The sequence below is a fragment of the Bombyx mori genome, chromosome 23, assembly GCF_030269925.1.
Source record: "Bombyx mori chromosome 23, ASM3026992v2".
Lineage (NCBI taxonomy): Eukaryota > Metazoa > Arthropoda > Insecta > Lepidoptera > Bombycidae > Bombyx > Bombyx mori.
In genome coordinates, this window is record NC_085129.1 from 19,440,742 (window position 1) to 19,465,227 (window position 24,486).

The 24,486-nt window shown below is 40.3% G+C and overlaps 1 protein-coding gene and 1 long non-coding RNA gene across 2 annotated transcripts in view; one reads left to right on the forward strand and one right to left on the reverse strand.

The window, feature by feature from the left end:
• LOC134201146 (uncharacterized) overlaps positions 1-15,290 on the reverse strand; it is a 28,717-nt gene extending 13,427 nt beyond the window's left edge. Inside the window, exons 1-2 of the long non-coding RNA XR_009976352.1 lie at positions 15,150-15,290; positions 14,160-14,339 (exon numbers count right to left, since the gene is read on the reverse strand). This is a non-coding gene — a long non-coding RNA (uncharacterized LOC134201146). The remainder of the gene's footprint in view (positions 1-14,159; positions 14,340-15,149) is intronic.
• Positions 1-24,486, forward strand: part of LOC101743088 (scavenger receptor class B member 1) — a 45,472-nt gene that overhangs the window by 6,198 nt on the left and 14,788 nt on the right. Inside the window, exons 2-4 of the mRNA XM_004930730.5 lie at positions 15,258-15,458; positions 21,503-21,613; positions 22,348-22,492. Coding sequence (XP_004930787.1) covers positions 15,266-15,458; positions 21,503-21,613; positions 22,348-22,492 — 449 coding nt within the window. The 5' untranslated portion in view covers positions 15,258-15,265. The remainder of the gene's footprint in view (positions 1-15,257; positions 15,459-21,502; positions 21,614-22,347; positions 22,493-24,486) is intronic.

The following is a 24,486-nucleotide window of genomic DNA, read 5'->3' on the forward strand; positions in this document are numbered from 1 at the left end:
GTGCCAACAAATAAGCATCTGATGAAAGGTCGGTCACAAGCTCGAGATGTACGGCGCGTGAAGCAAAACATACAAATAAACATATATACGATTTTTGTAATCTTGCTCCCCTACCCCTACGATTTAAAATGAACACTGGTCCTGCATAATCCACTCCACAGCGTAAGAAGGGAAAACCTGGCTGCAGTCGTTCTCGAGGCAGGTTCCCCATTATGGGATTTACAGTTACTGCGCGCAATCGAGCACACTTCATACAACTATGTACCACCTTCTTGGCAAGATTACGACCTCCAATAGGCCACCATGACTCTCGTAACGTATACAAAAGAAGTTGCGGCGCAGCATGCATCATTCGAGTGTGTTCATATTTAAACAATAAAACTGTAAAATTATGTTTAGAATGTAACAAAATAGGATGACGTTTATCGTAGCTAAAGTCGAGTGAATTCTGAATACGTCCACCGACGCGTATTAAAAGATTATTATCAATAAATAAATTCAATTTTAATAACTGAGCACTAGCTTTTATTTTTTCTCTTTTTACTAAAGACCCGTATATATCAGGGAAAGATTCTTGTTGACAAAATTTAACTAAAATTATTTCAGCACAATTAAGCTCATTTAATGTTAATAAACCAGTCCGTTTGTTATTCTTGTAACGCGCATTGTTTATAAAACGCAATACATACGCTGCTGCACGCTTCATTCTTATGAACTGAGAGTATCTAGAAAATGGATATAGAATATTATCATTATTACAATTAGCTACTTGACAAGCAATATTTGACCTTAGTTCAGGTAAATCTTCTTCATTTAGATATTTATTATTGACTACATTTGGTACCTCAAAATTGGAATCTTTCAAAAATTCAGGGCCTTCCCACCATAATGATGATGTACTAAGCGTATCTAGACCTATACCTCGCGAAACCAGGTCAGCTGGGTTTTATTTTCCAGATACATGGCGCCATGGATGATCTTTCGTTAAGCAATGAATTTCTGCAGTTCTATTTTGAACATATGATTTCAGTAAGTTAGTCGGCATACCCAACCACCCCAGGACAATAGTTGAGTCTGTCCAGAACACAACCTTATTGAAATTAGAACGCAAAGATTCATTAATTTTTTTATATAGTCTCGCACCTAGAACAGCGCCGCATAGTTCCAACCTAGGTATAGTTATAGCTTTAAGCGGAGCCACTTTACCTTTAGAACACAATAAACGCGTAACAACGCTTGAATCTTTATCAATAGTACGAATATAAGCGCAAGCACCATAGGCTGTTTGCGAAGCGTCTGTAAATATATGTAGTTCTATACATATGGGTTCAATACACATAGCATAGCGCGGTATGTGTATGTTATTTAACAATGATAGGCAAGAAACAAACCGATCCCATGATTGCGCGACGTCACAAGGAACCGGTTCATCCCAATTAAGTTTCAACAGCCAACATTTTTGTAATAATATCTTAGCGATAGTAATAACTGGACTAATTATTAAACCTAAGGGGTCATAAATTTGTGATGCGCCCATAAAATAATGCGTTTCGTAATGATGTTGTTGGCATCATACTTAATTTGCGTGTAAAACATTAATTCATCCAATACCTAAAGTTTTGCTTTGAACGTTATCTCCTGCTAGGCCGAGTTTTTTTTTTAACATTTTGCGCGTCGTCATTAGTAGCGCAGTCAAAGTTACAAATCCATTTACGTAAAATTAAATAAGCCGATTTTAAAGCCTTCGCAAATTTGATTTAATCTTGAAATACTATTTTCAATACAAATTAAGTCGTCCACGTAAAAATTATCATTAGGTTTCTTTCACGTACGGAACCTCACACTCTTGCGCTAAATGTTTTAAACACACCGTGATGAGGTAAAAAATAATGTGGTGTTTGATAACTATGTACAAGACTCATGTGGCCTAAGTTAATGTATTTGTGTATAAAGTTGATCTACATTTGTTTGTAACTAGGATTGCGTTGCAGCCTTTTCTCTAAGGCATAAAAACGACGTTCAGCTTGTGTGCGCGTGTCACCTTCACAACTTCGGAGAGTGCTTAAACGGAAATCGAACCTTAAGCCGCCCGTCGGCCATCCATGAGGCTGTTTTAATAAAGTGCTCCTCACAAGCGCGCTTCTCGTTACTTAACTTAGGAAAATTAATTGGTAATTCTTCGATTTCCCAAAAATTGCGTATATAATTGATCTAATGAGCATGTGTCACTGTCAACGGTTTGCGTAAAGTTGCAGCTAACATGTCTTTGTTTGCGTGTAATAGATTGAAATGAGCCCGAGATTATCCAACCAAGATGCGTATTTTGTAGATAGGGGCCATTTTTAAGTCGCATTTTACCTTCTCTAACTAATTCCCAAAACAAATCCGCGCCTATTAATAAGTCAATCGGCTGACTATCATAAAACGTTGGATCTGCAAGTACAATGTTATCCGGTATGGTAAACAAATTAACGTTATATGTCTTCATAGGTAAGTTTGATGTTATTTGTGGTAGAATTAAACACTGAATGCGTGCAGTATAACTACCAGTGCGTGATTGGATCTCAATATCACAGGACTGCGAACACTGTGTTATTGTATTCCCTACGCCGTGGATTTTTTGAGTGGACTGTAATATAGGTGGATTTAATTTGTCACAAAGTGTTTGTGTGATGAATGAACGTTCGCTGCCACTATCGAGTAGAGCGCGCGCTTGATGGTAAACACCCGACTGGCTACGTATTTCTACAATAGCTGTGGACAGCAAAACTGGTTGCGCTGGATGCATGCTATCAATTGTGTCAGTAGTTTGCGCCTGAAAAGAGTGTGCGTTCGAATTATCTTTCGTATTAGACGGGACTACTGATTGTTCACAAGATGGCAACGTAACTTTAGGGAAACTATGATCATAATTTTTAATTACATCGCAAATTAACGAATTATGTTTTTGATCACATTTTCGACATGGCCCGAACACACAGGTGTCAACAGTATGTCCTGGACGCATGCAATTAGGGCACAACTGTTTAGTTTGGATAAATTTTAATCTATTTTGTACACTAAGGTCCAAAAACTTTTGACATGAATATAGCGGATGTAAATCATTACACATTATACAGGGTCTGTAATTACGTGCATTCTTTCCTTGTGATTTATTATTATTATTTGGTTTATTTGAAACTATATTGCAATGAAATTTAGATGTTAACTGGTTACTGAATTGCTTTTTATTATTGTCTGTCGCGCTATATACGCCTGCTTTACTGTGTGATACTATAAGTGTTTCCAAAATATCCGCCCTATTTCTAAGAAACTGAAGTAAGTCATTTAGTTGAACTACAGTTTTGGTGTTATTGGTTGATGTAATTAAACTACACTTATGCTGTTCCCATTCCCGTTCGGTAATGGAATCAAATTTTGTGACAATGATGTAAATGATTAACGTATCCCAATACTCTGTAGGTTCCCCTAAAAGCTTTAAAGCGCGAAGGTTTTTTAAAATATTATCAATTAATCTGCGTAATTGCACTGGTGATTCTTTAGTCAACGATTGCATGGTAAACATGGATTTGACATGGTTATGTACTAATAGTTTCGTATTATCAAATCGATTTAACAGTAGTTCCCAAGCAACTTTATAATTATTAGCAGAGAATTCTATGGAATCTATGACCGATTTAGCGTTCCCGGACAAAGACGATTTTAAATAATGAAATTTTTGAATTTCTGTAATTGTTTCACTATTATGTATCAATGACAAAAATGTATCGCGGAACTCTAACCAGTGCTCATATAAGCCGTCAAAGGTGGGGACAGATATAGTGGGTAATTTAATACTTTTGGAACTTGTAATCGGTGGTTCAGACATCATACCTTTTGACTTTTCATCAGCGGTGGTCAGACATTCAGCAAGGGCAAGAATATTATAATATTTTTGCTCGAAATCTTCACGCGATTCTAACTGTTTTTCAATATCAATTTCAACACTAATGTCTTCTATTTGAGTCTGAACGAGGTTAAAATCATTCATTAAACTTTGCGATCCTGCCATCCGCAGTTTTAGCTCGGTACGTTGATGAATAGTTAATTCTACACCTTCGAATGAATTCACGTATTTTCCAAAGTTATTCAAACGACATTTAATAGATGCGCGTTTTTTTGTAAGATCTTTCATCAATAATTCTACCTTATGATCTGATGTAGTCATTGTGGAAACAAGTAAATGGTGGTGTACTTACAGTTTTTAAATAATAAAACAACAAAGTACGTACGTACGCAAAATGAAAAACAAAAAGGGTTTGAAGAAAGCAGAGTACTACTATATACGCGAAGGGGAAAAATTTTTTGCAAATTTTGGTTAGCACGCCTTGCCAAAGCACTGTAATCTTGCGAATTTGGTGAGATTTTTCGAATTTTCCTTTTCAATGGCCGATGCGTCTCTCAAGTAAGCGTCTGGTTCAACTTAATTGATGATCCGGTGCTGAAGGTCCAATAGAAATGTTGCGTCTATTTCTTAGATGTATCTTGAGGTGGCCAAGAAAATGAATAAATGCGTTTACTTCTTCAAATACTCATTATATTGTTTTTAATTATTTTACAAATACAAAATTGAAATGCGCGTCCATCTTTTTTCTTCGTGTTATATTAATTTTAAATTTTGGCAATTGGTGCCACTGTTGCGTTTCCTGTTTTGTGATTGGTTCGTGCGATATGACGTCATCGTTGGCCAATCACAGCCATCAATGTATCACGTGACGTTGATTCGTTAACATCGTGTCATTTCTGCAACGCTTTTATAGTCGATACGACATCCCTAGAATTATCGAGAGTATTCCTGACAAGTCGAGTAGTTTCAATATTTATTTCTGCCATTTGACAATAGACGGCGTTGTACTTCTCGAGCGCTCTCAATTTTACCAATTCTTTTAATATTCATTTCTCGTATTCGACGATAGATGATGTTGCTTTTACTGCGGCGTAACAATTTTTTTTTTATTCCTTACACAACCCACCTGGTGTTAAGTGGTTACTGATTACTGGAGCCCATAGACATCTACAACGTAAATGCGCCACCCACCTTGAGATAATATAAGTTCTAATGTCTCTCTAAGACCTCTTGTGTCCGCACGGGTAGGTACCATCACCCTGCCTATTTCTGCCGTGACGCAGTAATGCGTTTCGGTTTGAAGGGTGGGGCAGCCTCTGTAACTATACTTGAGACTTTAGAACTTATATCTCAAGATGAGTTGCGCATTTACGTTGTAGATGTCTTGGGCCTCCAGAACCACTTAAGACCAGGTGGGGCTGTGAGCTCGTTCACCCATCTAAGCAATAAAAAAACAATAAAAAACAATAAATAATACTTAATATAGAAGCAATATTGTCATACACTTTTATGTCACGATAATGTTTATAACAATACAATTAATCGCAATAGTTCTATTTATTGTACTACAGTAAGATTATCGGCGGGACATGGATAGCCCGACACTTCTGCGGTTAAAGATATGACAATCCATACTAAGGTCATAGGTAACTATACTGAGACCTTACAACTTATATCTCAAGGTGGTTGGCGCATTTACGTTCTAGATGTCTATGGGCTCCAGTAACCACTTAACACCAGGTGGACTATGAGCTCGTCCAACCATCAAAGCAATAAAAAAAAAAAAGGTCTTCGATTCTGACAATCCATACTAAGCTCTTACAAAGAACCTGCAAGACAGGTCACCAGCTAACCAAATCAACCCGTGTGTATGGCTGTGTTTTAATTTTATTTATCTTCAACCCTTTCATAGCCACTGCTAGGCACAGGCTCTCTCTTTTTTAATGCTATAATGTTCGATCACCCGCTACCCGCTTCGTTATATTGAATGTTGGAACACTAACGGGGAAGACAAAGGAACTTGCTTCACTCAAATGCAATGTTGTTGACGAGCATGTCGAAGACAAAGCGAAGTGAAGGAGTAGAATAGGGAAAGCCTACCACAATGTGGGATAAATAATGGAGAGTTCGATCACCCGCCAATCTCGTCCAGGTCCGCCCGTCCTGACTATCCCATCGGTCCACCGTGTCTTTTATTTATTTTTTATTCCTTAGTCCGCGCGGATAGGTACCCTGCTATTTCTGCCGTGAAGCAGTAATGCGTTTCGGTTGGAAGGGTGGGGCAGCCGTTGAGACATTAGAACTTATATCTCAAGGTGGGTGGCGCATTTACGTCGTAGGTGTCTATGGGCTCCAGTAACCACTTAACACCAGGTAGGCTGTGGGCTCGTCCACCCATCTAAGTAATAAAAAATAAAACTTCGGGCTACCAATTAAACCCGCTTAAAGGATCTCCCGTTGAAACACGAAACGTAAACGGTACAAAAAGGGTCTTTGAACTGGTCTTTCGTTTTGTCCCTATTAGCAATTTAGAAGCAGTTTGAATTGATCACAATCAAATATAAAATTTCGGTACTTACGTATTGACGCCACCGCGGCAAAAATTTAATGGTTAGCAAGTGTGGACAACTCGAAAAATATGGTATATTTCGAAGTCGTTGTGGCCTAAAGGATAAGACGTCCGGTGCATTCGTATGTAGCGATGCATTCGTATGTCGTCCGATGCATTCGTATGTCGTCCGGTGCATTCATATGTAGCGATGCACCGGTGTTCGAATCCCGCAGGCGGGTACCAATTTTTCTAATGAAATACGTACTCAACAAATGTTTACGATTGACTTCCACGGTGAAGGAATAACATCGTGTAATAAAAATCAAACCCGCAAAATTATAATTTGCTTAATCACTGGTGGTAGGACCTCTTGGGAGTCCGCACGGTTAGGTACCACCATCCCGCCTATTTCCGCCGTGAAGCAGTAATGCGTTTCGGTTCGAAGGGTGGGGTAGCCGTTGTAACTATACTGAGTGAGATCTTAGACCTTATATCTCGAGGTGGGTGGCGCATTTACGCTGTAGATGTCTATGGGCTCCAGTAACCACTTAACACCAGGTGGCCTGTGAGCTCGTCCATCCATCAAAAAGGAATAAAATATATATATATATATGGAAAAGCGAATCAGAGCACCCCACTTTCCACCTGGTCTTGTCTGCCCTACCCCTAGAGTGTATTTAAAAAACCGGAGGCGCGGAGGGAGAGCAGTTCTCGCCCGCTGTGACGGAGCACGTGTGACCGTGCTTCGGCACGCAAGGGCGGAAGGGCTGCTCTTCCCACAGCGCCGGAGATAAGGCGGATTCAAACTTAAGCTCCCTTCGAGTTTGACTAAATAATGCAATTTTAATCAAAAAAATTAACCGTGGATATCTTCATAACCACGGAGTTCCGGGGGGTGGGATTGGTGGGGGTAAACCTTATCCCCCCCCATCCCGACCCAAAATCAACGGACAATAGAGGAAAGTTTATCCGAATTTTTGCCGCGGTGGCGTTAATACGTAAGTACCAAAATTTCTTGCGATAAAAACTAGATCAGATTTTATTTATCAATCTCTGACCTAATGAACGACGATACGTTCTCTTTGTGACCGGCGAGCGAGCGACCGAAGACTGGACTAGCTCTGGTTCCAACTTAATGTATCAATACTAAATGACCTGAATAGATATTGATTAACGGTTCATTGAAAGTGAATTGGGTCCGTCAACCGCTATCAATATATGAACGAATTTATTGTTTCGTAATGAATTCGCAAGGAATTGTTTTCACTATCAAATACACAATAAAGTATTATTGAGTGATTATTTTCGGTTGGAGATGTTTAAGGGAGTGGAATTAAAAAAAAGCACCTGTGTTGTCGTTTCCACGTCTTAGGGTCGTTTTCAAATTTGGGCCCAAAAGCGAGTTATTTGATTTAATTCTCATAACCATAATGTTACCGTAATTATAAGTACAGTTTTGTTGTCATGACAACAGGCACGTGGTCCTTTAACTATATATTATAAATACCGTTAAATTAGGAGTTATACATTAAAAACTACCCCGAATCTCATTCGTGTCACTGGTTCGAAATTCAAATTCTAACTTGTTTGCTATTTTTCCAGTAATGCGTGTTGAAATTCGGCAATTTTATTTAATCAGTATATAATACAATAATAAAGGAAAACAAACTAGATATTAGAACATTATTAAAAACAAAAGAAGTACGATTTGTAAGCTTTTTAAAAAAGTTCCTATTTAAATTGTCATCCGTGTTGGCGTTGTCAAATGCGTAAAATGCAAAATAAAAATTAATATTATATTATATTATCAATAAATGAATGATTGACTTGATTGTGATGAAGCATTTTTTATTCTGAACATGTCTAAATACAAAAAAATGGAAAATTACAGAAAGCTTAAATTCATGAAATCGTTACTTTTTTAAGACCCCTTAATCGTTGACGTGTGTGGAAAGCTAATACACAAATACCTAGCCACTAGTAAACTATTTCTTCGAGGACTTTAACGTGAAAAAAAAAACTACCTCTTAATTTCAAATGACGCCATTACAAGTTTGTTTTATCTGTGGCACGGTTTATGCTGTCTAGATCCCTGTGCTCGGTGCTATTAAAACATACTCGATTTATCATTTATTTAGTATTAAAGCTACACATTTGCGGTCTCATACAGATGTAGGTGAGGGGACGACCTCCGTGCGAGTGCAGAGCGGTCAATGACACCTCCCGATGCACATTACGTTACGTCTCTTAGTTTAAAGATTGAAATTAATTTTGTGAGTACGGCTCGATATTTGTTGCTTAGAGATACTTGAGCGAACTCACAGCCCAGTTGACAGCTAAGCGGCTGCAGGAGTCCGTAGACATCATTAAAGTAAAGCCAAGTCCACCTTGAGAAATGCTTACGTACCCGATCCTGGGGACCGAATGGTACACAGTTGACGTCGCCCTAAACACGTCATTTCGGATCCTCCCGATCGTCGCGTTTCCGATCCGGTGGTGGATTCAGCGCGGTACTGCTCTTGCTAGGGCTAGTGTTAGCAAATTCTCTCAGGTTGAGTCCGTGAGCTCACCCACACGTCCGCGCGTATCTGGAATAGCCCCTTAGGCTACCAACAAATAGATGGGGAAAAAAGGTACCACCACCCTGCATCTCTCTGAGGCGAGGCTTTAACTTAAATATAAAAGCGAGACTTCGTGAGAGAGAACTCGTGTCTCAAGTAGCGTTTACGTAGTTGATGTCTATGGGCTCCGGTAACCACTTAACACCAGGAGGGGCGTGAGCTCGTCAAAAAAAGTTCGCCAAATTATAGAAGAGATGGCACATTGACCTACACCTGCCTCGCATCTTCGAAACAATGGCTACTTTCATTTAGGGTTGTCAGATGACAGGCGCGCGCCAAGGTTGTCCCGGAATTAGAGTCTATAGTAGATTTTTTTTTCCGTGCAGTTTGGGTCATACAATATCGGAGCGGTGAAGCGAGTATTTCGCTCTCTCTTCCACTCACGAGCCTCATGGACGGGCATAGTGATGCGCATTATTGCTGTCGATAAGCGTTATCGATAGTGTATTTAGTTTTGTCATTTAGTGGGTTAGTGATAAAATGAAAGAAAAAATCACTAATCGAACACTTACATCACATATCGCCGTAGAAAGTTAACGAGAACGGCAGAAATTAACACTTTGTAACTTTTCGGGATCTATTTTTATTTCAGTGAAAATTTTTAACACATTGTTGATAGCAACACGTACGTGCAAATATAATTTTGAATAAATTCTGCCGTTTTGATTCAAAACAAAGGAGTAGCCATTGTGTCACTAAAGAAATTCAAAGAACGAATGCATAAATACACATTTCTCTTCGACATAATGTACTATAATTTGCAGGTAAGTACAAATGACTCATAACATAACAATGTCTCACCACCCTTCGTCTACCACCCCGCCGCCGTGTACCTGCCTTCGACGACTCATTTGTTTTTATAGATAATGGCGTTACGCCCGCGCAACATGTCACCGCCCTAGCTGAGCTATGTTTTATGACCCAAACTGCACGGACAAAATAATGGAGCTATCAGGGGATTGAGTGCTCATATAAGTAATAAATAATAATTTAAAAAAAACTAAAGAACACGCTTTATATAAAATTCAACTAAAAAATAGAAAATAAATTTTAATAAATTTGCATTAAAATAGTGTAAGAAAAATGATTTTATTGTAAAAAAAGAAGCTAATATAAAGCGTGTAAAAATTTTATTAAAGGGGACGGGAACGAAAAAGATTGGGAAGCACTGGACATAAACTAACAAATGCCATACACGTGATTGTCCTATGAGACGCAAGTTGGCAAGAAAACGCTGAATAGTTTTGACAGACATCAATTAATTGCTGTTATAGCAAAGCAAGGAGAAATGTTGAAGTTAAATAAGTTTAAAAAGCCTTGTGTTTTTTTTTTGTTTGTTACATTCAAATTAAACAAATGATGGATTCGTTGTGGCCTAAAAGATAAGACGGCCGGTGTATCGGGCGACGCAATCGTGCCAGTGTTCGAATCCCGCAGGCGGATACCAATTTCTCTAATGAAATACGTCCTTAACAAATATTCACGATTGACCTCCACGGTGAAGGAATAACATCGTGCAATAAAACTCAAACCCGCAAAAAATTTAATTTGCGTAACCACTGGTGGTAGTACGTCTTGTGAGTCTGCACAGATAGGTACCACCGTCCTGCCTATTTCTGTCCTGAAGCAGTAATTCGTTTCGGTTTGAAGGGTGGGGCAGCTGTTGTAACTATACTTGAGACCTTAGAACTCATATCTCAGAGTAGGGGGTGGCATTTACTTTGTAGATGTCTATGGGCTACGGTTATTACTTAACCCGTCTAAGCAATAAAAAATAAAGACATAACGAACGACGATTGACGATAATCAAACCTGCAAAATAATTAACAAATCCCAGTACACCGAAATCTCGGAATCTAAGCCTGCAAGTCTGGCAATCTACATAAACCCTGACTGTGCGATTGTGATGTTACAAAACACGCTTTTAATATACATTACGAAACTTGACCTTGAAAACGTACATTCTAAGAGTCATATTAAGAAATTCACAAAGCTCTAAAACTGTTTAGTGCTGTTTATGCTGTTCTAATTTATTGAATCAACGCGAATTATTTCTGGAGGGGTGGAAGATTCATATTCACTTAACCTGAACAGCAGCCCGCTGAGTTTCTCGCCGAATCTCCTCAGCGAGTCGCGATTCCGATCCGATAGTAGATTTATTCGCGAAACATCTACTCTACAGTTCTTAGGTCTCCTTTGAAGGCGATCTGGTAGTTGTTAGCAAACCCTATCCCTCCTGGCTGAGCCCTTGCTCGCCCACCTGTCCTGGTGAAACTGGAGAGGCCTCCGGGCCACCAGTAATGTCACAATCATAGAAAAAATATTTATATTCTTCGGGTGCCGAATCGTCACGTTGTTCTGATGCCTTATTCGTGACCTGCCCTATCCATAGATAACATGCGTCATGTTGGCGATCGAACATTTGCGAGCTGATTTAAGCAAACACGTAGCGCTCGCTCAATGACCTCCACGATGAATAAATTTAATAACATTGAATGATTATGGTTATGATCTAGTTGACTATTTGTTGACCATTTGTGCTGCGAATAACGTTTTCTAAAGGACAGCCGATCCACAGTAAAATTATGAGACATCGATCTGAGATTCCGAATTGTGGCGATATTCGCGTCATGATGATCTTGTATAGACGTAAGGTCTGAGGAATCGTTAGAGGTGATAACATTGGCCTATCTAGATACCTAAAGTCACGGCATTCATCCACAGTGCGTTTCCAGAGATCTTTTTTCCACGTACCATCCTGCTCTGGAATGAGCTTACTCTCAACGGTGTTTCCCGGGCGCCGTGACATGTCCTTCTTCAAACGAGGCTTGTGGACAGTACTTAACGGTATGCAGCGGCTTGACTCTGCCCCTAGCATTACTGACATCTATGTGCGACGGTAACCACTCATCATCATGGGCCGTATGCTCGTCAGCCTTTTTTTTCTTCGTCGTTTTCTTCATTACTGAAGGTCATGTCCTTGAAACTTGACCGTAGTTTGTCTCGTTAGCTGTTTCCACTTCGTTCAGTACTCAGCATCTCGTAGAGCGCTTGCGACAGCCCAGTTAGGGTGGTTATTTGGTCACACCAGAGGCTAGGTAATCGGCCACGGTGTCTCTTTCCTTCCACCTTACCCATCACAATCACTTTGTCTAAGTTATCCGGCTGTCGGCGGGAAATGTGACCGAAGTAGCTGAGGATTTGTCTATCTATAGCAGATTGTACTGATAGTAGGACCTCTTGTGAGTCCGCATGGATAGGTACCACCACCCTGCCTATTTGCCTATTTCTGCCGTGATGCAGTAATGCGTTTCGGTTTGAAGGATGGAGCAGCCGTTGTAACTATACTGAGAACTTAGAACTTATATCTCAAGGTGGGTGGCGTATTTGCGTTTTAGATGTTTATGGGCTCCAGTAACCACTTAGCTCGTCCGCCAATCTAACCTCTACCTACAAGCGCAATAATAAAAAACTTGAAAATACCGTCAGAACGATTCAACTGGGTTCGGCCTTCACTTTCTTTCCTACTATAGTTCCAATGTAATGCACCTGTGAGCCGTCTACCCGTGAGCACCGATAACAATAAAGCCTTTGAGAATAATAAACAGTAATCTTTAAAATCCGTTCTCTGTTCGCGGGATATTCGTTTCCTCAGATTAAAATGTGATTGTAAAAGAATTGCTCGATGTGCCACTGACCGTGTTTCCTACGAGAATTCACCTTGGTTCGCAGCATCTTCCGAACCTTCTAAAGCCCCGAAAGATGCCTATCTAAAATATTTTTCTTTGTCGTATCACTCTTGGCAGATAGGTTGAGGTCGTCAGTTAGTATCATTGCTGTGGGCAGATGTTATATTATGCCTCACGAGCAATCGCCAATCTAAGATAATTATTATTATGACAAAAAAAAAAATTTACCAGATTTTCTTTCTTTTGAACTCAAGAACGCCCGTGAACATAAGCACCAGGGGTATATCTGAGTAGATGCATTAAACTAGCACTATTTTCAATCGTCGTTTGAAGAAGGTTATGTTATATTGTTAAGATTGCGGGATAGACAGCAGTACTCATCCAAGCAGTCTACAATACACCTTTTTTATTTTTTTGCGGGTCGAAAGTCAAACTTCACACAAGCGTGCAGAGTATGTGGGTCTGCAAACGTTGGCAGTAGACCACGGGCTCAAAGATATACGTGCTCTACCCTAAACGACTCCCTTTGCACTTTCTTACTCGACGTTCAATATCCAGCCGGGGTTAGAACCCGTGCAGAGTAAGGAGGTTCCCGCGATCAACCCTGTGTTACAATTCATCTATACTTTTTATACTTTAAACTATAACTATAGTTCGGTCATATTGCTCGGAAAACACCTGACAGCTTAGAAAGACTATTCGTGACATAGAAGATCGAGGGAAAAAGACCGTGCGGGTGCAGTCCGACAAGGTGGTTCGACCAAATCCGCACCACACTAGAGGTCCCATTCCACGACGCCCTTTATGCGGCCAATGATTGGAGGCGCTGGAGGGACATTTCAAGGAATAAAATCCTGTTGAAACATGATGGTCACGATCCTCAACAGGGAGGAAACGACGCGAAGAGGAGGAGGAGATACCCTGAATTATAGATCCATTGGTAAAATCACGAACCAGCAAACATTCTGTCATATTTCCTAATGCAAATATAACCGGCGTTGTCCGGTCGTGTCAACTCATTTTCTGTTATGATACCTATCACTTAGTGCCACATAGTCTCAGAACTTATTCACCCATCTAAGCGGTTCAGTTTTTTTTTTGTACTAATTAACCCCTTAATATTCCCCTAATACCTTTATTTTGTTTTTATTTTGGCACACGGTATTTTGTTGTTGTAATGAACCCTTAATATCCCCTTAATCTCCCTCATTAAGTTTTTATTTTGGCACACGGAGCCCGCGATTAAATGGGTAAGAGACTTCGTGTTTCTGTCGTATGAAGGTGGAGGAAACTTACATGTCGAATTCCAAAATTCTAACAAGCGTCGGTCATTTGTTCACTTCACGACTCCAACGATGAATCAAAGGATTTAAAAAGAAAACCGACTTCAACAAACTAAAAAATGAGAATACCGTCCATAGACACAGCCCAATGAGTTTCTCGCCGGATCTTCTCAGTGTTTCGCGATTCCGATCCGGTGATAGACTCAGCGAAGCACAGCTCTTACTAGTGCTAGCAAATTCTCTCAGGTTGAGTCCGTGAGCTGACCCAACCGTCCGCGCGTAGCTGGAAGTTATTCCACCAGGCTTAGGCTACCAGCAAATAGATATGGAAAAAAGAGAATATCATCAATGCAGTCGAAGTCAACTGAATATGCTGTATCGTTAAGAATACTGGTGGTAGGACCTCTTGTCAGTCCGCGCAGGTGGGTACCAAAACCCTGCCCATTTCTGCCGTGAAGCAGTAATGTGTTTCGGTTTGAAGGGTGGGGCAGCTGTTGTAACTATACTTGAGACCTTAGAACTTATATCTCAAGGTGGGTGGCGCATTTACGTTGTGAATGTCTATGGGCTTCAGTAACCACTTAACACCAGGTGGGCTGTGAGCTCGTCCACCCATCTAAGCAATCAAAAAATGTGTCTTCTCATTCTCTTCACATGCACTCCATTCTTTTAAGTCTCTTTCCTTTCGCATCCAGTCCTAACCAACTATTTTGACCAGGTCAACCTCATTGATGGTCTGTCCAAGTTACGACGTCCAGTACCAAGTTTTCATGGCCTCCGGGCCACCAGTAATCCTTTATTCCAAAAAACCTCGACTGAGGAAAAATTAAGGCGTATTTTATCTTTTTTTTATTTAGTGCCTAGATGGGTGGACGAGCTCACAGTCCACCTGGTGTTAAGTGGTTACTGGAGCCCATAGACATCTACGATGTAAATGCGCCACCCGCCTTGAAATATAAGTTCTAAGGTCTCAAATATAGTTAGAACGGCTGCCCCACCCTTCAAACCGAAACGCATTACTGCTTCACGGCAGAAATAGGGAGGGCGGTGGTACCTACTCGCGTGGACTCACAAGAGACTCCTACCACCAGTAAATAATAATCTAAGTATACCGATTACCTTGAATTCGATAGAGTGGGCTCCAGGAGGATTCCAACTTATGCTCAGCATTCGTCACTTTGATTGACTGAACCATAAACGTTAACGAATTGATTTTCTTGTGATCAGCTATCGAAATGTCGGCGGAAGCCATCCTGCCGGCGGTCGGCGGTGAAGCTTCCGGGGCGGCCTCCGTCAGATCCGAGGACAGCGATTCGGGAGACAGCGAGACGACGCCCGAGACGAGCTGCCACAACCTAGACACCGCCGACTTTAAGATATGCGCCGCGAGCCGCTCTGATGGCAAAAGAAGACAGACCAATTACTGCGGTGAGCTTTGTACTACCTTGATTGATTGAATGATTCTTGTTGGCTTCGTAGCGGACTCGGTGGCGGAGTAGTTAGCGCCGCTGACTGTTGTGCCGAGGGTCGTGGGTTCGATTCCCACATCGGAGAAACATTCGTGTGATGAACAGGTTTGTATGCTCTTCGTCTGGACGTTTATTATCTTGTACATATTTAAACGTATATAAGTATGTATGTATGTCAGTCTCTGGTGGCCATAACATAGGGAATTTTAAATTGGGGCTGAATGACCCCTGCGTGATTTGTTCCCAGTTATTATTATAATGCTTCGCTCGTGCGTTGACACGAAAAACATTAGTTTCTCAATTAATTCGGGTAAAGAAATCGGTAGTGCCCTACGACGCGGCTACTGCCGGTGTTTTATAATATTATCATTGCCTGAGATGGCCTGAGGTTTTTTTTGCTCTTTTCCTACCTAATCCTCGAGCTTCGCCGACCAAGTAGGTGAGCTCACGGCGCTCTAATCTGGTGACGTTATCATTACCCCTAGTAAGAGAGTGCTTCTCTAAATGTACCACCGAATCCGGAATGCGACCCACCGAGAAGATCCGGCGAGAGACTCAGTGGGCGGTGTCTGAGGGTTTAAACCCTTAATAATATCCCCTTAAAACCATTATTAAGTTTTTATTTTGAAAGACGGCGTCCTTGACCTAATGTGTAAGGCTTGGCGTTTCTGTCGTATGAAGGTGAAATACCAAATCTAGGCTGTGAATATAACCGAACTATTGTCTGTTAGGCTACCAAAAATCGCTTTTGTTATCTTATCCAGGGGCTTGTTGCCATTTACTCACGTCACTAGAATCTCTGAGGTGTTCAGAGACCTGATTATTTATAGAAGAAACTTAGCACGATCCTATGTTACGATCATCACGAACGAATTCTAAATGCAAAATTTGTATTCAGTCGACGCGTGATAACTATTTATGTAATCAGTTCCTAGGTCACTTATAGCCTGTTTAAGCCGCTCGTGTGTTGTCACAAGCGATAGCGGATTGAACAGTTTCGCAAAGCTTATTCGCGGTCGCATAAAATTCACATAATATGTTGCAAATGACAAATGCAACTGCAACAAAAAACAATGCAGCAATATTAAAGATCTTAATTAAATTTAAACAATATTTCATTTCTAAAATATAAACAATTAAAAACATTAAAATCATTTAAATTGTTCGTAACAAATGACGTCATTTGTGTCTAAAGGTTGTGTCTTAATGTATGTTTTATGAATAGCTCATATGTTTTGGGTCAACAAGACGTCTACATCATAAGTTCAAAATGGAACTTTCTTGGAAATGGATAATGCTGAGCTAATTAAAAAAAAATACCAATCGTAATCGTTTACAATTTTGAGGCAGATGTATTTTTTTTTTATTGCTTAGATGGGTGGACGAGCTCACAGACCACCTGGTGCTAAGTGGTTACTGGAACCCATAAACATCTACAAACGTAAATGCGCCACCTACCTTGAGATATAAGTTCAAAGCTCTCAATATAGTTACAACAGCTGCCTCACCCTTCAAACCGAAACGCATTACTGCTTCACGGCAGAAATAGGCGGGGTGTTGGTACCTACCCGTGCGGACTCACAAGAGGTCCTACCACCAGTGTTCGGTGATATATTACCGGACACCTTTGTCAGCATAATTCGCGTGACGCGTTAACTTCATTTCCACAAATCGTCAGTGCACGATCAACAACCGCGTCACCCGGGTGCATTCATAATATTAACATTTAATTTATTTTCTCTATATTTTAACAATAAACATTTTTAAGTAACATTATCTTTAAATAACAAACTCACACCGCACCCTACAACGAGTAAAAAGTTATCTTGTCCGCTCCGGTCGTCAACAAGACCTCTATCATTCATAATTAGGCCCATAGATTCTTTTGTTACAGAACATTAAAACAGCGTACGTTATTTTATAGTTCTCCCTACGTTTATAGAATAAGTGAGGTCAGAAAAGACAAAAGACTTTGTTGTTTCCTTGGATTTTTTTTATTCATCAGATGAGCAGAGAAGCTCGCGGTGCACAAAGCCTTAAATGGAGTCGGAAATAAATAAACGAAATAAGAAAATCCATAGTGACTATTTCGATACGTGTCGATGAATAATTGAGCAAATTAATCCACTGAGTTTCTTGCCGGATCTCCTCAAGTCGCGATTCTAATCCGATTGTAGAAGAAGCACTTTTATTGCTAGGGTCAATGTCAGCAAGCTCGTTCATGCTGAGAACCGTGGGCTCACACAACAATCATGATGGATGGTTTGTTTTTAAGAGATTTTATGACCCGGTAACTAAGACCTTTAAGTCATGTCTTATTTTAATTTATAAATACTCTTACTTTTATGAAAAATTATAATATGAAGTGAAATGAAATGAAATGAACTATAGATGATTAATTTGAGACATTAATCAACTGGGATGAAATTAAATGAAATGAGAGAAGAGAGAAATATAATCTCAGTACCTAGTATTAGCATTCTTAAAGTCAAATCTCGATCTCTGTCAGCAGTGTCTATGGACTATACTGGCTTTACCATCCATCATGGGCTTTTTGGCGGGAACGCGAGGAGTGAAGTTGTGTAATTTGTTTTATTTTGTCTATTTAGTGTTTCCTCAGGCTTAAATGTGTAATAGCGGTAATTTTTTAACCGTTTAATATCTGTGAAAGTGCACAAATGTGGGAAAATGAAAAAAGGCGCTGGACGTAGCTTCTCGGGATCCTCCAAAAATTCCATTAAAAAAATCTCAGTAAATGATCACCTGAGATTTCTGAGATTATATTTCATCCCATATCATCACATCTCATATCATTTAATTTCATCCCAGTGGATTAATGTCTCAAATTAATCATCTTCATTTCATTTCACTCCATATTATCATTTTTCATAAAAAAAAGAATATAAATTAAAATAAGATATGACTTAAAGGTCTAAGTTACCAGGACATAAAATCCCTTAAAAAAAAGCAAGCAATAAAACCTCAAAGCGATACCAGCAAATCTTTGATCGAGAAAGTTCGACGTGTTCCATTCTGACGCTGATGAAGCCGCGGGCCAAGTGTATCTATTACTTCTTTATTTTAAATATATATTTCTTAACATGTTGACTGCCGTGTAGGTCACCGGTGCCCTACGCGGCGCAATGAAGTAATTATGTCGATGTCTCTCTTCGATCTTTTTACTTAGGTGCCATAATTTCTAGTAGTTTCTGAGAAAGATGAATAATTGAAAGATGAAGAATGAATCTATTTCTAAGTGATCTAAACTACTATAACACACATTAACATACAAAAGAAGGAGAAATTACGTCTCGTTTCATCGCACCGCCCGCCACCGAAGTAGAGTTCATCCATACTACCTGGAGCCACTGCGGTTATCCACAGTGCGTTTCCAGAGGTCTTTTTTGCCACGTACCATTCGGCCATGGAATGAGCTCCCCTCCACGGTGTTTCCCGAGCGCTATGACATGTCCTTCTTCAAACGAGGCTTTTGGAGAGTATTAAGCGGTAGTCAGCTGCTTGGCTTTGCCCTTGGCATTGCTGAAGTCCATGGGCGAGGGTAACCAATCACCATCAGGCCGCATGCTCGTCTGCCTACAAAAGCAAAAAAAAAAAACTAAAAAAAAAGTTAGGTAATCCAGGCGCCTTAGTAACAGAAATCGACACAATTACTTCAGTGCGCCGCGTAGGGCACCGGTGACCTACACGGCAGTCAATGAGTTAAACAAGTTCGCTCACTTGTCATTCGATGAATAATTCAATCTTACGTAACACAATAATATTGTTTAAAATATTAAATTCAATAGAGCCACGAAGGACGTTAAATGTTATTTTCGTATTTATATTACAGTTGAGTGAATATTTTGTTAGATGAATTTATTATGGTTTTTTTGTCCTACCTATGCTGATAGCCTGAGAGGCTATTTCAGCTTCGCCCTAACATATAGGTGAGCTCACGGGGCTCAAACCGGAGTGTTGCTAACACTGGTCCTAGTAAGGACAGTGTTTCACAAAATCTACCACCAGATCGGAAACGCGACCCACTGAAAAGATCCAGCGAGAAACTCGGTGGGCTGTCTATGGGTTAATTCGCTCGCCGAGCCCTTCGTCGCAAGCGACGGGTTCGACGAGGGCAGTGACCGGTGCTTGTGGTACCTAAAAGTACCGTTAATGGATCGGGAGGATCCGTAATGACGTGTTTTGGGCGACGTCGACTATTGTCGATTTAATTTTATATGGTCAATACGCTTAGCGTGGTATGGACATGTGATGCGTAGAGAGGAGATGCATGTGACTAGGAGATGTATGGAAATGGTAGTGCAAGGGAGAGGGGGAAGAGGTCAACCGAAAAATACATTTTTATTTATTTATGGCATAGTGGGGTGGACGAACTCCCAGACCACCTGGTGTTAAGTGGTCACCGGAGCCCATAGACATCTACAACGTAAATGCCACCACCCACCTTGATATATAAGTTCTAAAGTTTAAGTATAGCTACAACGGCTGCCCCACCTTTCAAACCAAAACGCATTGCTGCTTCACGGCAGAAATAGGCAGGGCGGTAGTACCTACCTGTGCGGACTCACAAGAGGTCCTTCCACCAGAGGATGGAGTGTGTGAATGACGATATGAGAGAGAGAGAGAGAGAGAGAGAGAGAGGAGTGAGTGTTGAGCTGACGGCTGATAGAGGAAAATGTAGTAGAAAATTCGCTGTGCCGACCCTACCTAGGGGGATAAGGTGGACAAAAAGAGTAAGATTGTTAATACATTCATATTTATATTTACAGAAAGCGCAGTTAGGTCTTTCATTGTCTGGAGTATTTGATATCATTATAATAATAGCAAAATGAACTGCTACGAAGGCTTCTAATTGTAATTCCATAGAGACGACCCTTTGTTTGAAGATGGCGACTGAAGTGACGTCATTATATTGTTCGGAATGATTTTAGAAAATAGGGCAATGGGTCGTTGTGTTGTTACGGATCTATTCTAATATGGTTTACGATTTGCGTATCTATTACGTCATGTTGATATCGTCTACAAGTGGTAAATTTATTAAAGAAAGCCATGACGGTTGATTGGATTGATTCGAACAAAGGTTGGATAAGATCAAGATTTTTTTGAACATGATTTTGTAACTTAGTTTACAAAACAATCGGTGTTAAATCACATAGACTCTTTTTTTTATGATTGAAGGATTATTGGTGGCCTGGAGGTATTTCCAGTTTCACCAGGACAGATGGGCGAGCAAAGGCTCAGCCAAGAGGGGTGGGATTTGCTAACAGCTGCCCGAGCGCCTCCGAAGCTCAAGAGCAGCTGCTTCGCGAATGAATCTACTACCGGATCGGAATCGCGACCCGCTGAGCAGATCCGGCGAAAAACTCAGCGAGCTGATTCATGGGTTAGGTTCCACGTCGAACGCTTTGTCGAGTTCGACGAGTACGGTTACCGGGGTCTCTAAGCCTGCTCCTAGTGTTAGAGCTGAAGGCGTCTAATGCAAAGGTTATTGGATCTGACGGATCCGTAAGGACGTGCACATAGACTCATTACGCATCAAATTAGATTTTGGGGCTACAGGAACTAGAAGTACGTTACTATTTTTCCTACCTACTCGCTGGGAGCCTAAGAGGCCTTTCAACTACGCCCGGACGGGTGGGTGAGCTTATGAGAGAATGAACACTAGCCCTACCAAGATCAGTGCTTCGCTAAATCTACTACCGGATCTGACTCCATTCATGTATTCATCGGTCGACCTCTTCCCCTTCTCCCTTGCACTACCATTTCCATACATCTCCTAGTCACATGCATCTCCTCTCTACGCATCACATGTCCACACCACGCTAACCGTCCGCTCTTTAATTTGTTGATTACCGGGGCTACTTTCACACTTCCTCTGATATACTCATTTATAATGTTTATAATACCAAGTTAAAAATATTTGTAATACCAAGCATTTGTTAAATATTATAAATTATTTTTATGAAATGTATCTTTTGTTCCCAGGGCCCAAGGTTCAGTGTGTATTGGGCATCACCTTCATAGTGTTGTCCGTGATGGGGCTTATCTTCACGCCCCTGGATTTTATGCTGTGGGAGAAGCTTAACATGAGACCAGGTGCGTTCAATCATGAATACGTTGTAAGCGATCTACTGGTGGTAGGATGTATTGTGAGTCCGCGCGGGTAGGTACCACCGCTCTGCCTATTTCTGCCGTGAAGCAGTAATGCGTTTCGGTTTGAAGGGCGAGATAGCCATTGTAGTGATTTAAAAACTGAGACATTAGAACTTAGACAATTATTTTTTGTGTACGGAAACTAGCGACATCTTGTAGCGGATGCCCCTTAACTTATATGTTGTTAAAGTTAAGATATTTCATTATTGTTTAACTAAACATAGAAAAAAAAACATGAAAGTCTTTATTTGTTATAGGTAAATTGATTAAATTTTATCAATTTGTGGTTTCTGAAAATTTACGAAATCCTTCATTAAAAATAAAATTTAGGATAGGGAATATTTTACTGCCATCTACAGGAGCGCTGAAAATCTAATCGAAGCGAAGCCATCTAGTGGCCGACGCTCGTAAACCTTTTGTTGAGCGTTTGAGTTGCCTATCTATAACTAATTAATGTGTATTATCTATGGCTAGTCATTCGTGCTCGCCCCTCTGTACCCATTAGATTGCGCGGTCAATATCAGTGTGCTTAGTGCGAGTTTTTTAACGTTCTCGATAGCGTAAAAGTTAGCTCAGATTTGTATGGAGTTGGAACGTTTGCCTACGTTTGCCGCTAGGGGCGCTGTTCGCCTGTTAAAAAACTCGCACTAAGCACACTGCGTGGTTGTCGATTCTAGGGCTCCCGCCGTACGACTGGTGGGCAGATCCCCCCGATGAAGTGAAGCTCAGGGTGTACGCGTTCAACATCACGAACCACGATCGGTTCATGCAAGGACTGGATCCGAAGCTGAACGTCGAAGAAATAGGACCTATCGTTTATTTGTGAGTAACAAAAATTTTGTACCCTTTTTACGAAAATTGCGCGGACTTCATTTTCTATTTTTAGTTGCATTTTCTATAAAAGCGTATTTTTTTAGTTTTTTAAAACTATTATTTATTTTTCATTTTTTAGTTGAATTTAAATTTTAATTTCTTTTCTTAAATATTGAATTGTCATCGGTCCGTAATAAGTATGCCAAATTTCGAGTTAATCCGACGTTTTGAAGGGGGTCAAAATCATGTTCAAAGATTCCGTTACATAATACGTCTGAAGCTAATAAAAGCGTATTAAAAACATCACCTAGCTTGGTTTTGAACTTTAGCGCATTTCATTATATACAGGATGCAATATTGTAGATAATAATTATCCCGAGACAAATAAATCTTTAGATTAAGTCGTTGCATCTTAACGACGACTCTAAGGTCAATGATATTATGTACACGACGTGAAAGGCGCAACAGAAGCTAGAAGAGATGCGTTGCTACGCTATTTAATTGATTTAACGTGCTTGTTTTAAAATGACTGGTAATGGATATTTTTTATTATTTTTTATTATTGCTTAGATGGGTGGACGAGCTCACAGCCCACCTGGCGTTAAGTGGTTACTGGAGCCCATAGTCATCTACAACGTCAATGCTCCACTCACCTTGAGATATAAGTTCTAAGATCTCAGTATAGTTACAACGGCTGCCCCACCTTTCAAACCGAAACTCATTACTGCTTCATAATAAATAGCATAGCATAGATAAGCATGGCCCATTTTTTTTTTGTTTTTCAACGATTCTTCATCATCATCAGCCTATAGCAGTCCACTGCTGGACACAGGCCTCTCCAATTGTACGATCCTCGGTGTCTCTCATCCAGCTTTTGTCAGCTACCCCCATAGATTAATTTTAACCGATTACGTGCAACCTAAGGAGGGTTCTGGTTTCAACGGCGAAACCAAGTTAGGAGGTTCATAATTTAAACTCTTTGCGTCGCTTTCCTCATTACTGTGGGTCATAACTGCATCATTTTCTCACGTGCGATTTCCTTCTGACCCTTGGCCTCGTGAAGGGCATCGTGGAACTTGATGTCTAGGTAAAATCAAATTTGGTCCGACCATCACGTGGGATTACGTCCTCTGGGACGGTTGCCATATATTGCCTTTCACCATTAGATGTTTGAATTTGTGACTGTTTGAAATGTGTCCAAACAATTCCAGTACCCTATAAAGGCTTAATTTATTTTTAATAAGTATTTCAAACTTCTATTATACTATTTGCGAAGTTCAAATTCTTTACAGTTTTTTTAATCGCGAAAGACCGCAAATTCATCTTCAGCATTTAAATATGGTGTTTGCTACATACCCTCTATTTTCCTAATAAAATAATATTTCCAGATTTTTACGTGCTATTTCAATGTAATGACAATGAAAAGCACGAAATTAAATCTTAAAGGTAGTTTTTAATTGTCTGCTACACGCGAATACCGCAGGGAAGATTGGTACGTTTATTATTTCTGTTGTAGCTCCTAATGAATAAGTATTTATTGTATTGAATTGTATTGTTTGGATGGTTCATTAATGTAGATACCGAAGCTCTTACCAGCCCACTGACTTTCTTGCAGGATCTTCTCAGTGGGTCGCGGCTCCGATCCATTGGTAGATTCTGCACTGCTCTTGGTACCGTTAGTGTTAGCAAATCCTCTCAGATTGAGCCCGTGAGCTGTCCTACCCACCCACGCGTAGCTGCAAAAATCGCCTAGGCTACCAGCGAATAGGGAGGCTAAAAAAAAAGAAACTCGTCGCAACTTTTAGCGCCGTTAAGCTATAAGATCGAAGACTCAATCGTATATACAGTCCGCGCGCGAGCTCCGAGGATTTTTAAGGAATGTTGACGTAATGAGCTAGTGTTGTAATTAGTCGATATTGCGCTATCGATACTAGCACATCTTAAGCCTCCGTGCGAGTGTAAATTATAAAATAGTTTTATGAGGGTATTATGTACTTGAAAAA